The 17,675-nt window shown below is 60.9% G+C and overlaps 3 protein-coding genes across 4 annotated transcripts; 2 read left to right on the plus strand and 1 right to left on the minus strand.

Annotated features, from left to right (window-relative positions):
• Window positions 1-633: 633 nt before the first annotated feature.
• LOC141474726 (amine oxidase [copper-containing] 3-like) lies at window positions 634-4,594 on the plus strand. 2 transcript variants are annotated; one of them, XM_074162786.1, is made up of 5 exons: window positions 634-2,203; window positions 2,301-2,501; window positions 2,587-2,590; window positions 3,258-3,387; window positions 3,551-4,583. In XM_074162786.1, the coding sequence occupies exons 1-5, from the start codon at window positions 634-636 to the stop codon at window positions 3,851-3,853; spliced, it is 2,208 nt and encodes a 735-aa protein (XP_074018887.1). In that variant the 3' UTR covers window positions 3,854-4,583. The 2 variants fall into 2 exon arrangements, with proteins under 2 accessions (XP_074018887.1, XP_074018886.1); XM_074162785.1 differs by lacking the exon at window positions 2,587-2,590 and having other exon boundaries at window positions 2,301-2,586; window positions 3,551-4,594.
• Window positions 4,595-8,153: 3,559 nt separating this feature from the next.
• On the plus strand, window positions 8,154-11,889 carry G6PC1 (glucose-6-phosphatase catalytic subunit 1). The gene is made up of 5 exons (XM_074162830.1): window positions 8,154-8,544; window positions 9,688-9,797; window positions 10,461-10,569; window positions 10,809-10,924; window positions 11,378-11,889. The coding sequence occupies exons 1-5, from the start codon at window positions 8,315-8,317 to the stop codon at window positions 11,887-11,889; spliced, it is 1,077 nt and encodes a 358-aa protein (XP_074018931.1). The 5' UTR covers window positions 8,154-8,314.
• A 597-nt stretch (window positions 11,890-12,486) lies between these two features.
• On the minus strand, window positions 12,487-17,551 carry AARSD1 (alanyl-tRNA synthetase domain containing 1). The gene is made up of 12 exons (XM_074162580.1): window positions 17,471-17,551; window positions 17,271-17,393; window positions 17,013-17,172; window positions 16,552-16,609; window positions 16,053-16,209; window positions 15,843-15,959; window positions 15,125-15,255; window positions 14,884-14,950; window positions 14,609-14,700; window positions 14,085-14,139; window positions 13,499-13,593; window positions 12,487-13,353 (listed from the first exon to the last, which is right to left on the minus strand). The coding sequence occupies exons 1-12, from the start codon at window positions 17,507-17,509 to the stop codon at window positions 13,218-13,220; spliced, it is 1,230 nt and encodes a 409-aa protein (XP_074018681.1). The 5' UTR covers window positions 17,510-17,551; the 3' UTR covers window positions 12,487-13,217.
• Between the last annotated feature and the right edge of the window lie 124 nt (window positions 17,552-17,675).

Genomic DNA, 17,675 nt, shown 5'->3' on the forward strand with positions numbered 1-17,675 from the left:
TCTCTCTCCTCACAGCCCCATCTGTGCCACGACATAGCCCAGGACCAGGGGACACCTTTGAGGGGGGGACAAGCATCCCCTGCTCCCGGCTGCAGGACTGGTGCGTGTGATGCTGCGATGTCTCTGCATAGGCTGCAGAGCCGTTGCTGGTGAAGGCAGAGCCGTGGCAGCATGGGGCCATGGTGCTGCGCTCAGTAGTGGTCTGCACCGAGGAGCATCATCCCTGTGGTCTCCGCTGCCTGCCTGGCTGTTTGCATCCGCAGGGTTAAGAGGAGGAGGTGGAGGGAGATGCATTTGTTTCCTCCAAGTGGCTGGATCTGTCCTCTCTAAGGTCTGCAGCATAGCATGTGGGAAAAGAGTGGAGGCACAGATGCAGAAGTATTAAGTTTACTTAAAATTATGACCCACTGGGGGAAGCAGAGCAAAGTTGCCTTTTATGGTTCCCAGCAAATCCCGGGCATGTCTGAGAACATCCCCCTGCACCCTCCCTGCAAGCTCCTCTGGACTGTTCCCTCTTGAGAAAACGAGGGAAAAAAACAACCCAACCAAACCCAGCCCCTTCTGCCGGCGGGTCCCTGGGAGGATTCTGCAGCTGGAAACTCGACTGCGGGAGCGCTCAGTGCCTCGGCAGACATGAACATGAAAACGCTGCTCATCCTCCTCGTTCTGGCATTAGCCACGATATTTGCCCTGGTCTGTGTGCTGCTGACCAGAGGAAGAGCCCCCAGCGCCTGCCAGCACCAGCCCCCAGGGCAGGAGGACACCGATGACGGCCAGAGCCTGGTCTTTGCCGACCTGAGCCCCGAGGAGATGGTGCAAGTGGTGCGGTACCTGCAGGGAAACCTTGGGGTGCAGCTGGTGGACGCCTCGCGTGCAAAGCCCTCGGACAACTGCATCGCCTCCGTGGACGTGCAGGTCCCTGCCAAGGCCGAGGTGCTGCAGTTCCTGGATGGTGGGGGGGCTCGCCCCCCCCGGGAGGCGCTGGCCGTGCTCTACTTCGGCAACCAGCCAGACCCCAACGTCACTGAGTACGTGGTGGGGCCGCTGCCGAGGCCGGTGTATCACCGGGACGTGACGGTGCAGAAGTACGGGGGGAAGGTGCCGTACCACCGCAGACCCGTTACCGGCAAGGAGTATGTGGACATCAGTGCTCTCATCCAGCGAGAGCTCAGAAAGGCACCACGCTTCCTTGCCGCCTGCTGCGAGTCTGATGGGACTGACCTGGCCATCCTCACGACGGCCCCACGGGGCTTCAAGTCTGGTGACCGTGCGACCTGGTTTGTCCTTTTCCACAGCGTGGCTGGTACTGGCTACTACCTCTCTCCGGTGGGGCTGGAGGTGCTGGTGGACCACAGGGACCTCCATGTCTCCCGCTGGCGGCTGCGCAAAGTCTTCTACAACGGCCGGTACTTTGCCAGCACGGGGGATCTGGAGGATGCATTTGTGGACAACTTGCTGGCTATGGTCAGGATCAAGAAGCCCCTGGCTGAGACGGTGCTGGGCTCGATGAGACCCCAGCGCCCCCCTGGCTCCCCAGGACCACTGCAGTACGAGCCCCAGGGTCCCCGCTACAGCATCAGGGACAACCGCGTCACCTTCCAGGGCTGGAGCATCGCCTTCGGCATGAACCCCAATTCCGGCCCGCGCCTCTTTGACATCAGGTTCCATGGGGAGAGGATTGTCTACGAGCTGAGCCTCCAGGAAGCCATAGCCCTGTACGGCTCCAACTGCCCTGGGGGGATGTCGACCCGCTACTTCGACGGGAGCTTCGGCATTGGCAGATTTGCCTATGAGCTGGTCCGGGGCCTTGACTGCCCCTACACGGCGACCTATGTGGACCGGTACTACCTGGCAGAGTCAGAGACCCCCAAAACCAACCAAAACTCACTTTGCATTTTTGAGCACGATGCTGGCCTCCCTCTGCGGCGCCACTTTTCCGACTCACAGTCCTTCTACTACGGCGGGCTGCGGAAAAACACGCTGGTCATCCGTGCAGTCTCCACTCTCATCAACTATGACTACATCTGGGACTTCATGTTCCACGGCAGCGGGGCTGTGGAGGTCCGGGTACACGCCACGGGCTACATCAGCTCCTCCTTCCTCCACGGCCGAGGCACTGACTATGGCAACAGGGTTGGGCCCCACACGTTGGGGACAATGCACCTCCACCATATCCACTACAAGGTGGACCTGGATGTCGACGGTAGGTCTGGGTTCCATCGTGCATGGCTGCAGTTCGCTGTGGGCTGCAGCTCTGCCTGGGGCACAGAGCTCGAGAGGGTTTCCCTTCTGCTTCGCAGGGCAGCTGAACTCTCTGGAGACCCAGGACATGGAGTATGAGCTCGTGAAAGACCCCTGGAGCATGCAGAACACCATTGAGCGGCCATACCTCCGCAGGGAGAGGCTGGAGAGGGAGGATGAGGCAGCGTTCCCCCTCAACACCCCCATGCCCCGCTACCTCTCCTTTGCCAGCTCCAAGCCCAACAAGTGGGGGCACCCGCGCAGCTACCGCATCCAGATCATCAGCTTCGCCGGGGAGCACCTACCCACCAGCAGCTCCATGGAGAGGTCCATCAGCTGGGGCAGGTGGGTGCTGGGGCTGGGGCATGTGTGGTTGTCCTGTCGTCCCCCCCTCCCCCACTGTGTCCCTGGCTGCTCCTGCCCCATGGCAGAGGGTGCAGGGAAGGGTTAAGCAGCAAACATGTGGGGTTTTTTTTGGGTCTGAACATCCCTTGAAAAGTTGCTCAATGACATCTGTTCATAATAGTTCACAGGCAGGAATCTGACCCCAGATAAGATTAATTTAGAGCAATCGTGCTTTTTCCCTGTGAGGGCAGCTGGGCTGTACGATGAACTCCCAAGGGAAGCACTGGCATCCCCAGGTCTTGACATCTTCTTGTAAGGACAGAATGTCTTTTGGAAAGTGCTTGGGACAGATGCAGAGCTGGCTCACTGCCAGGGAGACGTGAGGGCTCCCGTCCCAGGGGGGCTGCAGGAGTTAGCAATGGCTGTGGCCACAGCGAGTGTGTTGGGCAGAGAAGCAGCCTCTGTGCCTGTATGCATTCGTGTCTCTGGGCCGTGTCGGTACCGCACTGGCCTGTGCCAGCCCCTTCCCTCCCAATACAGGACACACCATGTCCCCGGGCACACGCCAAGGGTGCACCCAGCTCCGGTTTGCTGGGGCATCCCCTGGCAGCGATGCTGTGGTTGCCAGCCCCACGCCGGCATGGACGAGCCCTCTGTTCCCATGCTATCAGGTACCAGCTGGCTGTCACCCAGCGTAAGGAGGAGGAGCCCACCAGCACCAGCGTCTACAACCAGAACGACCCCTGGACGCCCACTGTCGTCTTTGCCGATTTCATTGACAATGAGACCATCACCAACGAGGTGAGCTGGGGTTCCCTGGGCTGAGGGGAGCCGAGCACCGTGGGCACCGCCCCGGCTCCTGCCTCGGCCAGAGACTTCACCCATCCCACGGCCAAACCGGGTGACCACTGGGCTGGAGGGTCCTGCTCAGCCTGACGGGGTGCCCGGCTCCCCTTCTGGCCAGGACCTGGTCGCCTGGATCTCTGTCGGGTTCCTGCATGTGCCCCATGCTGAAGATGTCCCCAACACGGTGACTGTGGGGAACGGTGTCGGCTTTTTCCTGAGACCCTACAACTACTTCGACAAGGACCCCTCGGTGGACTCGCCCGACAGTGTCTACTTCAGCAGTGAGCAGGACACTGGAGTGTGCGGGGCCAACCCCCTGGCCTGCCTGTCCCCTGCCGCTGCCTGTGCCCCCCACCTCCCCCCCTTCCACTACGGGGGCTTCCTCAACCTCAGCCTGGCCCCACCACCCGGTGGGCTCTGATGGGACGGGGCTGCCGCTGCTCCATCCCCAAGGGTGCGGGCGGTCAATGCCCGGCGTCGGGCGCATCCTCGGAGGGCTCCGGTGGCAGTGGGCTTGGGGGCTCTGCCACCGCACCGGGACCTACCCTCCCCATCCCTGGGACGTGACATGCTCAGGGTCAGGTTTTCAGGGGAGCTCGGCTCTAGTTTCAGGACCTCAGTGCTGCCAAAGGCAGACTCAAACCCTCTGAAAAACAGCCCCGAGGAGTGATTTTTGGAGACTGCATCCAGGAGGCTACCCAAAGGGCTGTGGGGTGCCCACGGCTGCTCTCCTCCACTGGGACCGGGGCTCCTACCGCCTCCCCGAGGTAGGTGGATGCACACAGGGCAATGGTGCCGGCAGGGCTGGGTGCTGCTCAAAGCTGCAGCTCCCTTGGGGCCGTGGTCTTCCCTGAGGTCTTGCCCAGGGTGGTGGGAGCGGGCAACGTGGCAGCCACCATGGCCTGGCCACAGCTCAGGGGCATTGAGCCGTAGGGAGCCCAACACACCCACCCTGGCCCCACGACCACCGCAGCTCCCGGGGCCCAGGACACGCTGAGCTCTGGCTGCTGCTGCGGCGCCGAGCCCTGGGGATGGGGATGGGGACGGGGACGGGGACAGTGCGCTGGGCAGCACCGGGAGCCCACGACAGACACTCCTGGGCTGAGCTGCCTGTGTCCACCCTTCCCCAATAAACGGGCACTCGGGTGCTTTTCCTGACCACACTGTTGTGTAGTTCATGGCTGCTGCTGCGGCTGCCGTGGCTGGTGCCCTGTGTTGGAGGGTCCTGGCTCGGCTCTGGTGCTCGCAGGGGTCCAAGGGCCACGGGGCTGGTTCAGCACCTGGCACGGCTGTGAGAGCGTGCTCCAGCCGTGCTCTTGGCCCCCGGGTGCTGGCAGGAGGCTCCTGATGGGGAATATGGGACAAACAAGGGAGTTAATGTGTAACGGCTGTTCTGAGCCGCATTAATCACTCCTGGCCTTGGCTGCTGCCCAGCTGCATGCACATCCCTGGGCTGCGGGATCCCACAGCCTCCAGCACCCATCCCTGCTGTGTCAGGGTCATGGAGGGGCTGCTGAGGGCGGTTCAGCTCCAGCCCCATGGCCCAGCCCTGGCATGTGGCTGTAAATGCCAAGTACTGGCCAACATGTCCCTGGGGGCATGGTGGGCATCCATCCCCTCTGAGCCCTCGCTGGAGGAGCTGGGTCTGCCCAGGGCCATGCTGCAATGGGCTCGAGAAGCCCTAATGGCAGCAGCGCGTCCCCCCAGGAGCTGGCTTGGCTCGCTGCAGCGCAGGGAGGGGGTGTTGGGCAGGAGTGGGCAACTCCGGGACATGGGTCAGTGCGAGGCTGCCGTGGTTCCTGGGGTGACAGCAGGAACCGTGCCCCAGAGGCACCTCCTGGGACTCGGGGGGAGCAGGTGGGATGGTCCCTGCGAGGAGGAGGTCGCCGCCAGCCGCTCTGAGCGTGTGTTTGCGAGCGCTGCCCGGACTCTGCCCCGGCGCTGACGCAGGCGGGGGCAGGCGCGCTCCTGCACTGGCAGTGTCACGGCTCGCTGGTGGCCACAGACCCTGCCGCAGGCTGGGAACTTTCTGGACGAAGCATTGGCACTGCGTGTGGCACACCACGTTACAGCACATGCGTGTGTCACGCCTCCGCAGCTGCATTCGGCACCTTGGGAACCGCAGGGACACCATGTCCTGGAGCCAGCTGCTGTCACCACTGGCACATGGCCCCTGGCCTGCCAGCCCATCCTGGGCTCGCTGCGCACAGACCCCCCCCGCAGAAATAAAGCCCCCCCAGCCTGGCCCCGTTCTTCCCCTGGAAAAGCCACCCTGGCCAGTGGTGCTGCCGGCGCAGCTGCCCGGTGCAGGTGACGAGCTGGAGCCTGGCACGGCGCTCCTAGAGCCAGTGGCCAAATTGGCCAGTTTGCAAAATCCCGTGGTGCCCAGGAGGTCAGCAGCCCCCACTGCCCCGGCTCCACATGGTGGCGACGAGACCAGGGATTCACCCGAAGCGTGGGGCACGGAGCTGGGAAACCTCTGCTGCGGGACCCTGGCAGCTCCGGCACAGACCTGCCCCACGGCACGTGTGGCCGGGCCACTGCGCAGGGGATGCTGGCACAGACTGTCACACCCTGGCTCCATCGGCGGCACCTCGTGCTCACTCTGGCCCCGGCCTCTGCCTGGCTGGAGGGAGGAGGCAGCCACTCCTGTCCTGTTTCCCAGACTCTTCCCGCTGTGGCCCCAGTTTTCCTGCAGCGACTTTTTCCAAGGCGACCAGAGCACATTTGTCCCCATCCCCCAATACCTTTTGCCCCTATTTTCTGCTGTGAAATCTCTCAGGGAGAATTTATTGCTGACTGTTTCAAAATATTTTTGAGGCGGAAGCCAAGTCTGTTGCATTCCTTCACGCTGTCCAAAGCCGCTCTGGGTTGAGGACCCTGGAATGAGCTGTTGGAGGATTTGTTTTGCAAGAGTAATTCCATTTCTGTGCAAATTTCTGCTTCGTTGGGTTTTTCTGTCAGTTGGGAGCTCAGCCTGGGGCTGGGACGCCTGGGTCCGTCTCCCCTGGTCGCAGCAATGCTGGGCTGGGAGGGACGGGGAAGGATGTGCCTGCGGCTGGGGCTGATCCTGCAGCGTTGGCACTGCTTCCTCTCCTTCACGTTCAGGCAGCTGGGAAATGGCACAGACTGGCGTGAATCCCCCCCAAGTGCTGCCTCCCCCCACGTGCTGCCCAGGGGCTCCCCCGGCCCCACTCCCCAGCACAGTGAGGATGCTCCGGCTGCACTCCAGCCCCAGGGATGGAGTTGGACCAGGTCAGCCTGGGACAAGGATGCTGGGCGCAGGGTCAGGCTTTGGCTGCGCCCACGTTTCCCCGTGCGCAGGAGCATCATCCCCACTGGGAAGCAGATGCCGGGAGGGGTCCTGGACACCTACAGAGCGCACGTGTTGCTGGTCAGTGCCTGCAGATCTGCCCTGGCTGCCCCAGCCCTTGTGGGGCAGAGCTCTAATCACTCAACGCTCTTCGGAGAGCAGGCATTTGCAAGTACCATCCCTCTTCCTCGGCCCAGCAGCTCCAAGAGCCTGTGCCTGTATTCCAGGGAGGAAGGTTTGCCATGTTTTTACCTTTCAGACCATGTTCTGGCAACGGGGCAGGATGGTGCCCGTGGCCCTGCTGTGCAGAGCTGCTGTTTGCTGGCAGGACATGGCGCTGGACACGACCTCCGCCTGCTCTGCACCCTGGCAAACAGCACAGGGGCAGCGGTTCAAGGATCTTGACCTGAACTTTCTCGAGGAGGGAGATAAGTGATGCATTTTCACTGGCTGCTAATCATTAACGCCTCCTTGCAGGGGCAGCTGCCTGTTTTGCTGCGGCGGGCGCTGCCTGGGCACCCCACGCCGCTGCTGTGGGGCTGCGTATCCAGAGCTGGGGAAGGAGGTTCCTCCTGCCAGGCTGACCCTGTGTCCTCGGGCTCCTGGAAATAGCTCTCCATGTTCCTTGTTCACCAGCACCTCCTGGGGAGGAGCAGGACGATGGAGCTGTGGTGCCGGTGCTGCTGCCAGTGACAGCGTGGCTGGGGTGGGGGGAAAGCCCACGGCAGGGATCCGGCACCGGTGGAACGGACAGCATGTTCAGCTCGGTCTCCGCAGCTTTGTGCAGGAGGGGGTTAACGGAGGGGAGCCACGCTGGGAGGAATGCCTTCCCTCCCAGGGGACCTCATTTGTAAAGGTCCTTTAACCCCGCACCAGAGATCAGAAGGAGGTGGCTGGCAGCTCCCCAAGCTTTGCTGCCTCAGGCTTTGAAAGTTTCCCATCACGCAGAGCCCGTGTAGATCAGCCTGGCGAGTGCCATGGCAGCAAGGTGCTTTTTCATCAGCTGGAGGTTTCAGCTGCTGTGGGGGTGGTGGGCAGCCTGCCCCCACCTCACACGCAGCCCAGTCCCTGCTCCTGGGCATCCTGTGATGCTCCGGTGGTGCCTGGGGTGATGGCCGAGGGATGGGAGAAGCATCACAGCTTGGGCTGTGGCAGCTCTGCAGTGCTGGTCATGCAGCGAGCGGGTGCTTCGGTCTCCGCCCCAGTAACAGCAGATGCTGGGGTGCAGCAGGAGCCGCTGAGCTGCTGTGTGGGACAGGGGCTGCAGGACCCCCCAGCACTGCGGGGAGGGGATGGTGTGGGGAAGGGTTAAGGTGCTGGGGCTGGAGCAGCCCATGCTCCACGTGCCCTCGAAGCCTGTTTTTCCCTTTTACGTAAGGTGTTCCAAACATGTTTGTAACAACCCCCCGGTGATGCACCTTTGGCAAAAGTGGTTTTGGGTCCAAAGATCGGTGCTGGGACAAGCGACCTGCCTGCGGCAAACAAGAGCCCGCAGAGTATAAAACCCCGGCGGCGCAGTGGAGTGCAGGGGAGACAGATCTGTTTCAAGGGGCAGCGGTGCAGGGGAGGATGGAGGCCAGCATGGACCTCCTGCACGACATGGGCATCCAGGCGACGCACTGGCTGCAGGAGCACTTCCAGGGCTCCCAGGACTGGTTCCTCTTCATCTCCTTCGCTGCCGACCTCAGGAATGCTTTCTTCGTCCTCTTCCCCATCTGGTTCCACTTCAGCGAGTCGGTGGGCATCAGGGTCATCTGGGTGGCTGTGATCGGCGACTGGCTCAACCTCGTCTTCAAGTGGTGAGTGGCCCCGTGCCACAGCTCCCTCCGGGCATGCTGGCACAGCTGGACTAATGTGGGCCAGATGTGCGCTCTCAGCCTGATGCTGGTGTAAAGCAAAGCCCAGAGTCGGTCCCCAGCTCGGCAGTGGGAATGGCCGAACAGCAGCGGCTCTTCCCCCTCCCCAGCAGCCAGGAAAGGACAGACCCTCCTGTGAACAGACCCCTTCACTGTCGGCTGGGGCTGCAGTTCCGCACAGGGGCTGCTCAGAGTGTCGCACCCTGGGAGGGCTGTGGGGGGCCTGGCATGGCTCTGACACGTGGGACGAGGGCTTGGTGCTCCCTGGATCTTTCAGGCCGGTGTTTCCCGTGGGTGAGCCAGGACACCAACATCCCCTTCCTTTCCATGGCTGGTAATGCTGACATTGCTGCTGCAAAGGGAGCCATGGTGGGGAACACATAAGGGTCCCACCACTGCTCCAGGCACAGGATGGCCTCGTTGGCAGCGCCATTTTGTACCATGGGGCTGATCCACCCTGGCACCATGGCCCGGCAGGGTTCAGTGCCAGCCGGTAGCCATGGGTGCCATCTCCACAGGTGCTGGGCTGTGGTATCGGTGGCCGCAGGGGCGTTGGGCCAGCACAGAGCCATCCCTGCAGCTACATTCCTGTGTCTTGAGGCTCTGGGGCTCCCTGCACCCCACAACACAGGCTGCACCCCACGTCCTGGCAGAAGGACCCCGCAGTGTGGTCGGGGCTGTACTGGCCCCCTCAGCTCTGTGTGTGCCCCCACTCACATCCCCTGGGATGCCCATGCTGCCAGTGCGTGTGGCAGGGAGGGGTGGCCTCTGCCTCTGGTGCCACCATGAGACAGCTGCTCTGTGCCTGAAAAAGACTCAGAGGGAGCAGACTCTGTTCCTCTTTCTCAGAGCATTGACTTGCTCCTGGGAAGTTCTTGCTCTTCCCCTGCAGGGGCCAGGGCTGGGGGGACGGACGGTGCCGGCTGCCGGGACCAAGAGACCAGCTGGATGCTGTGTCTGTCGGGACGCTCTGAGCCGTTCATGGGTCCTTTGCCTCTTCCAGCTCCCAGGCTGGAGCTGGAACTGCAGCTGTGCCCACCTGCTCCAGTGCCCAGGACCCCTACAGCCCCCGTTCTTTCTTTTCAGGATCCTCTTTGGGGAGAGACCGTACTGGTGGGTTCACGAGACGGACTATTACAGCAACACCTCCACCCCGGAGATCCAGCAGTTCCCGCTTACCTGCGAGACCGGCCCCGGTAGCGTCCCCCCAGCCCCAGTAGCATCCCCTGTCCCCAGTGCTTGCCCAGGGGACCTGCACAGGCAGCTCCCACCCTGGGTCTTGGTCCCCGCAGGGAGGGGGGTGCTGGCATGCCCATGGCTGTGGCTGGCAGCCCACCAGCAGCACAGGCCCCTGCCAGCTCTCGAGAGGAGGCCGTTATCTCCGCGCTGCTGGGGCCGCCAGCCATGCCGTGGCGGTGGAGGCAGGGCAGCCCCTGCGCAGACCTTGACCCTCGGTGCAGACGTGGCGGTTCAGCACAAACCCCAGCCCGTGCTCAGCTCAGCCCTGGCCCGTGCTAGGGCCACACTCAGCCCACAGCCCCAAACACGGGCAGCTGCTCCGTGGGGAAGGGGCTTGCCTGGTTCTGGAGCAGCTCTGTCTGTGCTTTGCCCACAGCATTCCATGGGAGCCAGGGAAGGGCTGCAGCATCCCTGGCACATTCAGCATGAGCCTCCAGGGATGGCCAGTGCCCTCTGCCCAGTCTTGCCACTGGGGGATGGGTGCCGTTTCCCATCCCAAACCCAAAACATAGCACTGTACTGGCTGCAAGTAACAGTTAATGTTCGTTAATTCCATCCCAACTGAAGCCATGGCTCCACGCTGAAGGAGGGATCTGACCTGGGTCTCCCTTCTCACCCAGGGAGCCCCTCCGGCCATGCCATGGGCGCAGCCGGCGTGTACTACACCATGGTGACGGCCCTCCTCTCTGCTGCCATGGGGAAGAAGCAGTCGAGGACACTTAAATACTGGTAAGCTGTGCCAAACCCTGCCGTGCTGGGCAGAGGCTGCTCCAGAGTCGACAGATGCGCAGCCGAGCCCATTGTGGCACAGGGCTGTGGGCAGAGCACCAGACCGTGGCACCCCAGGGTGGGGGGGTTGTGGGAGGATGGGCTCAGTGGGTGGCCAGGCACTGCTCAGGGTACATGACAGCGGTGGCCCGGGCAGCAGGAGCCGGCCCTGGCACCGATGTGGCTCCTGCCCCTCGCAGGGTGCTGTGGATAGTGCTTTGGACGGGGTTCTGGGCAGTTCAGGTCTGCGTCTGCCTCTCCCGCGTCTTCATTGCCGCCCACTTCCCCCATCAGGTCATCGCGGGGGTCATCTCAGGTGAGTGCCTCGGGCCCCCGTCCCCTTCTCACGGCACCCCCTGCAGGAAGGGTGCACCTCCTGTGCAGGGTCGTGACGCAAGCTGTGTCCCTGGCTCTGCAGTCACTGCCCCCATCGTCGCGAGCAGGATGCCCCCGAGGACGTGCCTTCTCCCTCCCATTTGAGGCAGGAGTCCCGGCCGGGCAGGGCAGTCCCGGCCACTGCTGGGCTCTGAGGGACAGAGCCTGAAGGCACAGGCAGGGCAGGCGTGGGCTGTGAAAGGGCCGTCACCGGCCGAGGGAGTAGAATCGGCCATGTGTGAGCAGCGGGGCGCAGCGGGGGTCATTGGGGCAGTTGGCACCGCTCAGGAGCACCCGGGTACCCAGGGCTGGGGGTCCACTCGGCTCCTCCACCCCGAGGCAGGCAATCCCTCACTGATAAGCGCCTCCTCGTCTCCTGTTTTGTTACCGTCAGGGATGGCTGTGGCCAAGACCTTCCAGCACATCCACTGCATCTACCATGCCAGCCTCCGCCGGTACCTGGGAATCACCTTCTTCCTCTTCAGCTTCGCCATGGGCTTCTACCTGCTGCTGCGAGCGCTTGGTGTGGATCTGCTCTGGACGCTGGAGAGGGCACAGAAGTGGTGCGCCCACCCCGAGTGGGTCCACATCGACACCACCCCCTTTGCCAGCCTCCTCCGTAACCTGGGCATCCTCTTCGGGCTGGGGCTGGCCCTGAACTCCCACATGTACCTGGAGAGCTGCCGGGGCAAGCAGGGCCGAAAGCTGCCCTTCCGCCTGGGCTGCGTTGCCGCCTCCCTCCTGGTCCTACACCTCTTTGATGCCTTCAGGCCACCCTCCCACATGCAGCTGCTCTTCTACATCCTCTCCTTCTGCAAGAGCGCGGCCGTGCCGCTGGCCACCGTCGGCCTCATCCCCTACTGCTTCTCCCAGCTCCTGGCCACACAGGACAAGAAGGCTGTCTAGGGGCGTCCCCACAGGTATCGCTGTGCCCGGGCTTGGGGGCCACCACTGGACCACGGGTGCACCCCAGGTACTGTTTGCTCCCTGCTGAACCCACAGAGACTCCACTTGGGAGCAGACCACGAGGGCCAGGCTGCCAGTGCTGCTGGGTGGCTCCCGCGGCACAGACCCACAGGGCCAGTCGTGCCGTAGGCTCAGGCGGTCTGTGCCCAGCTGATGGCACAGCGAGCCCCGTGCTCCAGGGGCTCCCCCGCTGCCCTTCCCGTGCCCATGGGCAGGGGTCATCAGCCCGGGACCCGGTGGCAGGAGGGGGAAGACCCTGCACTCCCCTGCAGCTCATGGGGATGTGCCACCTCCGTGCTGTGGGGCTGGGGACAGCACCGCCGGGAGCGGGGTGCTCCCCCGTGGGGGCGCACGGTCTGCTGGCACAGCGGCTGTCACAGGAACAGGTGGACACTGCCATGGGGAGACAAAGCACAGGCTTGTGGGACCCCCCAGCCCCGAGGTGTTGTGTTCACTGCGGTGCGAGGTGTGGGGCACACAGGGGGATGTGTGTGTATACATGTATGATGCGTATCTATATACACATATACATATGGGCATGTCTGTAAGCCAGGCATTTTATTAAAGCTGAGCCTGTCTTCAGCTGGTGAGTTTGACATCTCCCTGGCTGGCGGGATGGGGCATCGGCTCCCGGGCACAGGGGCTGCAGGGTGGGTGGCTTTGGGGGGGCAGCTCTCCCGGGGCTGCCCCACCATCACCCTCAAGGCACTGTCTCTGTTTGTTACCAACATCTTGCCATACCATCTCCAGCAAGAAGGGGGAAATTTCCCAAATTACCTGTGGTGCTTTGTCACGCTGTGGCTCCACAGCGCCCTGTAGTCTCTGCAGCTGAGATTGCAACAGCAAATTTCAGCAGCAAAAGCTTGATTCATTTTCTCTGCACTTGTTGGCAAACATCATACCCAAACCCTCTGTGTCTTACCAGTATTCTGATTTTTTTAAATGCATCCAGCTTATTATAAATAAATGTGCTCACAAAGCAGTCACTCCTCAGGAACTGGTACAAAGTAAAAAGCCACAATGTAAATTGCAAATGGGAGGACGCCCTCTTGGCTTTAGGAAGCCTATGAAATGGTTAAATAATGACTACTTTTAATCACTGAAGAACGTGTACCGTTTGTCTGGAGAAAGGGAAGAACCCCTGCAGCAAAGCGTGGATGGCAGACCCCCTCCCCGTTTTCCATGAGCACCAACAGAGCCTGTGCACACCCGCTGCTGGTTTAGCTCTTTATTCTCTGGGAAAACAGCCCTGCTTTGAGAATTGCTTCTCACGCTTCAGGGCTCCGGTGGCTGAGGAACTCCTGGAGCAGAGCCTGCACTTCTCCCCGCTGGCTCATCTTGGTCGCCTTGCCCTGGAAGCGGCCCTGCTTCCCGGCTCCTTTGCCCCCCAGCAGCTCCGCCACCCTGCGGGAACAGCAGGGGCTGGAGGCCACTCTCTCCCAGAGGGGAGAGCAGCCTGTCCTGAGCGTGCCCTAATCCTGCTGCTCGGCTGATCAGTCTGCAACACTAGAATTCTTACTAATTTTAAAGAAACCATAGAACGTGTTACCTGGGTCCTAAATTCTCAACTGCTTCAGCAGGTCCCGCGAGAAGGAAGAGTCCTGCTTCTTTTTCGTCTCCCACAGTCAGGAACAGCAGGGTCTCCTGCGGGCAGAGAGACGGACCTTGCTGCAGAATAACCAGTGCCCTCCTCCTCCAGGCAAAGGACACGGACACTGGCCACATGCAAACGATTCAGAAGTTTGTGTGCATTAGTGAAGCAGAGACTCAATTTGAAGCAAGTAAAAGGGAGGGGGGATTTTAACCATTTACGCTCAATCATATGTTGTGGGGGAGAGAACGGGCGCTGGGGCACCCTCAAGAAAGGACACGGTTGGCAGCTGGAGCAGATGATCACTGTAGGGCCCTTCCAACCCAAACAGTCTGTTCTACTCTATTCTAAAACAGCCGAGGAGGTTCTGCACAGCTCTTTGGTGGATAGGCTCTGAATTTTCACTGATGTACTTCTCGAGGGTTCCCCCACAGGCTGAGGCCGGGGACAATGACCTCGTGTAGCTGGTGACCAACAGGGGCCCGGCCCGTGCTAGAGCCAGAGTGAAAGGGCCCATGGTGTCGGGTCTTCCTCAGTGACTCACCTCTGTCCTGATCTCATTAGCGATGATATTCATAAATTCAGAGTCACCCTCTTTCCTGTATGGATGGGTAAAAAAAACACTTCAGAAAGAGCAAAAGTCCCCTCTAGAGTCCAAAATATCAACCAGAAACCAAAGGCCTGATCAGGCCTGGGGTTTTGGCCTCTTGCTGTTAGGATGGAGATTAGTTTTTTCAATATATATAAATCCTCATTGTGCATTTCTGCAGACTTATTAGGAATTATTTAAGTGTTTATCTTTAAGAAATAGAGCTCCTCAGTTTTATTTGAAAATACTAAGGGCTGGGAGAAATCAGACAGTTATTTCTTAGCTATAAAACCAGAAGAATTTGGTGACTGAATTACCAAAACACCCCTTTGACTATACAACCTTCCTGCAGGCTGAGGCAGTTTAATGTTCTGTTCACCTTGTTTATATTCCTCCTTGAGAAACAAGCCTGAATAGGTGTCAGAGAGGCACAACTGCCACAAAACGTCTAAGATTCCATTTTCCCTGAACTCCCATACCTGTGTAACACAAAGAGCTGACTTTGCACAGGTTTGCTCTTGAAGTCCCGGGCTATCAGAACAGCGATGTCTCTAAGCAGGTTCAAGTTATTCTGAAAGAAAAGGAAACGAGCTGTCCCACAGATGGAGGAGTGTGTGAAAACCGAGTCGTGTTCCCGGAGACGGAAGCAGTTTTCACAAAACCTGATGTCTGCAATTCAGTCCCCAGTTACCGTAACTAACGCTCAGGTTGACGGGAAGCAGCCAAAACGTGCTTTTCTCCGCCACCATCGTACCTTCTGAAGCAGCTTCACAGAGCTCTGCAGCCTCTTCACAGCCTCTACGTGCTCACCTGGGCCATTTCTGAAAGAACAAGGAGAATCTGGATGGCCGCTCTGAAGGACAAAGAAAGGATTTCTTAAAGGAGCAAAAGCAGGTAACATGATAAAAGCACCGCACAGAGGTACCCTGAGGCTTATGGGGTATTTGTTAGAAGGAACAGTAAAGACGAAATAATGAAAGTGGAAAGGGAATTACTTGAGCAGTGAGGTTAGAGCCTTCTCTGTACTGTGACTTTGCTCGATTGACTTCAGGACTCTGTTTCCTGCCAGGAAAACCAAGTTGGTTTTGTTCTTTTTCCCTTTTTCTGTGCCAAGGAGTTTAATAACCTTAAAAAGAAAATCACCCTGGTCAGAACAGTGCTTTGGTTACACTCACACAGAAGGTCAGTTCCTGCTAGACTAGTTGTGAATATTGGCTCTCTGCCAGGGAAGATAAACTGATTAAAATCAGCCATGAGGTCAACATACAAACACACACACATAAAGATGGTGATACAGTGGAATTAACACAATTTGCTAGTGAGGGGCTGCACTTTGCAGTGCATCTGGATGTCTCTGCTGGGACATGGACTCCAACCAATGACTGAAAAGACAGAAACACCAAGGCAGCTCAAGAGTTCTATCTCCACTCAAAAATGTCAGAGCTTTAAGTAGAGGGAACAAACAGCTACAACCCAGCAGTGCACCCCCAAACCAGCAAAGTACCAGGGCAGCTCAGGAAATGCCACAGACAAGGGCTGGGCTCTGTCACAAAGCAGGAAAGAGCCTGACTTGACACGGATGCCAGCCCGTGTGCGGCCCTGGGGGGGCTCGCCCTGCGTTGGGCTCCTGATGCCCCCTTTACCATGGGCACAATTTCCAGCAGACCCTGGATGCGCTGTGCCAGGGCTGAAGGGGTGGCACAAGGCTCTCACCTGCAGGTCACTCAGGTTGGAGACGTGAGTTCCACAGCACATGTTGGAGTCTATGCCTTCAATGTCAACCACTCGCACTGGCCCCGCGTGGTCATCAGGCAAGCCACGGCTTCTCACCTAGCAACAGGAGGGCAACGGCAAACAGGGTGACATCCTCGGCACAGTTATTTTGGTCCCACCGGTATCATCAGGTCTTTCCCCTCCACTCACCGTTTCAATTTCAGGGTCATCTGCAGCCAGTTCCCGCACCGTCACAGGCACCCTCTCCCGGATTTTCTCATTCACGCTCCTCTCCAGGGCCTCGACTTGCTCTGCTGTCATGGAGGGGGTGTCCAGCTCAATGATGCTTCGCTGGCGGCCCAGCTCCCTGCACCGATGGAGAACATCTGCTGCTGTGGCCAAGAGCAGCTGGAAGGTCCCTCTGTGCGGCACCATGTGCTGTCCCGCTGCTGGGAACGTGGTGACTGGAACAAAACACACTTCCCTCCTCCCCCTGGTATCTGCAGAGCACCAGACACTTGGAGGAGGACAAGACAGAGCCAATACTTTTGCACAGCTTCTCTCCACTTCAGTCGCCTCTCCCAGCCCCTCTGAATGAAATGTCCAAGGGCAAACTGCTTTTGCTTTACTCAGCTCCCTGTGGCCCAGCACGCCAGCACATGCCAAACAAGGTAAGGTTGGGGCCAAAAGGAGCCTTTTCCCTGCTCACCATGAGGTTGTCTTGAATCCAAACATCTGTTCTGCGATGGCAGTGATGAGATGCTGTCCTGGAAGAGATGTGCAAGCAACAGCTTTGAGTGCACTGGGCACGGGAAAAGAGGTTTTCACTCAGACTGTATTTTTTCTGCCAACAGGATGTTTGCAAAGGCCCAGCATGTGTTGGGAGCTGCAGAGCTCGTGCTTCGGAGCAGGCAGAGGAGACGGCCCCGGCCCCGGGACCCCGAGAGCACCACGGCCCCGCCAAAGACTTTGAAACAGGTTGAACACTTCCTTCTTGGGCTGTTTGCAGGGGATTTGGTCACAAGCCGAGGAGACCCGCAGGGGGGGCGCCTGCCGGGTCCAGCGCCCGGGACGGGCCTGCGGAGCTGTGGGGGTGTCCCCTCCCCCGGGCACCGGACACCCCTCCCCCGGGCACCGGCCGCCCCCCGGCGCGGTGCTCCCGTCACGCACCCGAGTGCTGCTGCATGTGGTCGAAGCGCCGGTCCCAGTCCAGCGACAGCAGAACGTCGGCGCCCGGTTCCAGCGGCGCCGGCACGAAGTGCACGGCCTCGGGGCCGCGCCGGGTCACGCGCAGCACCGGCACCTCGCCGATGAGGCCGCGGTCGTCCGGCTGCGGGCACGGGGCGGGGGGTCAGTGCCGCCGCCCCTCCCCGGGCCGGCCCCCCTCCCCGCCCGGCCGGCCCCTCTCCCCGCCCGGCCGGCCCGTACCTGCCCGCCGCCCTCGGGGAAGAGGATGGTGTCCTCCAGCACCACCTGGAACCCGCGCACCGGCGCCCCGCCGCCCTCGGGCCGCAGCTCCGCCGCCTGGCACGACACCACCCTGGTGGCGAACTGCAAAGGAGGCGGCGGGCGCCGTGAGGACCGGCCCGCGCCGCCCCCGCGCCCCGCCGCGCCCGCCCCGCCGCTACCTGCCGGGCCCAGCTGTCCCGCTGGCACCGGAACGCCATGGCCGCGCCGGCGGCGGGAGGCACGGGGCTGGCGGCGACGGCGGCCGCGGGGGGACACGGGGCTGGCGGCGACGGCCGTGCCGCAGGTGGGCGGGACCCGGGAAGTGACGCGCGGTGCGCGCGCTCCCGGTGGCGGTGGCGGTGGCGGGTCAGTCCGGCTCCCCGG

Source organism: Numenius arquata, chromosome 23, assembly GCF_964106895.1.
Source record: "Numenius arquata chromosome 23, bNumArq3.hap1.1, whole genome shotgun sequence".
In the NCBI taxonomy this organism is placed as follows: Eukaryota; Metazoa; Chordata; class Aves; order Charadriiformes; family Scolopacidae; genus Numenius; species Numenius arquata.

Coding starts and splice junctions, on each gene's coding strand:
- G6PC1 (XM_074162830.1), top strand. CDS start 8,315: ATGGAGGCCAGCATGGACCTCCTGCACGACATGGGCATCCAGGCGACG. Junction 9,798..10,460: donor TACCTGCGAGACCGGCCCCG/GTAGCGTCCCCC, acceptor CTTCTCACCCAG/GGAGCCCCTCCGGCCATGCC. Junction 10,570..10,808: donor TCGAGGACACTTAAATACTG/GTAAGCTGTGCC, acceptor TGCCCCTCGCAG/GGTGCTGTGGATAGTGCTTT.
- AARSD1 (XM_074162580.1), bottom strand. CDS start 17,509: ATGGCGTTCCGGTGCCAGCGGGACAGCTGGGCCCGGCAG. Junction 16,210..16,551: donor GGATTCAAGACAACCTCATG/GTGAGCAGGGAA, acceptor CCATCGGTGCAG/GGAGCTGGGCCGCCAGCGAA. Junction 15,960..16,052: donor ATGACCCTGAAATTGAAACG/GTGAGTGGAGGG, acceptor TCCTGTTGCTAG/GTGAGAAGCCGTGGCTTGCC.
- LOC141474726 (XM_074162785.1), top strand. CDS start 634: ATGAACATGAAAACGCTGCTCATCCTCCTCGTTCTGGCATTAGCCACG. Junction 2,204..2,300: donor GGTGGACCTGGATGTCGACG/GTAGGTCTGGGT, acceptor TCTGCTTCGCAG/GGCAGCTGAACTCTCTGGAG. Junction 3,388..3,550: donor ATGAGACCATCACCAACGAG/GTGAGCTGGGGT, acceptor CCTTCTGGCCAG/GACCTGGTCGCCTGGATCTC.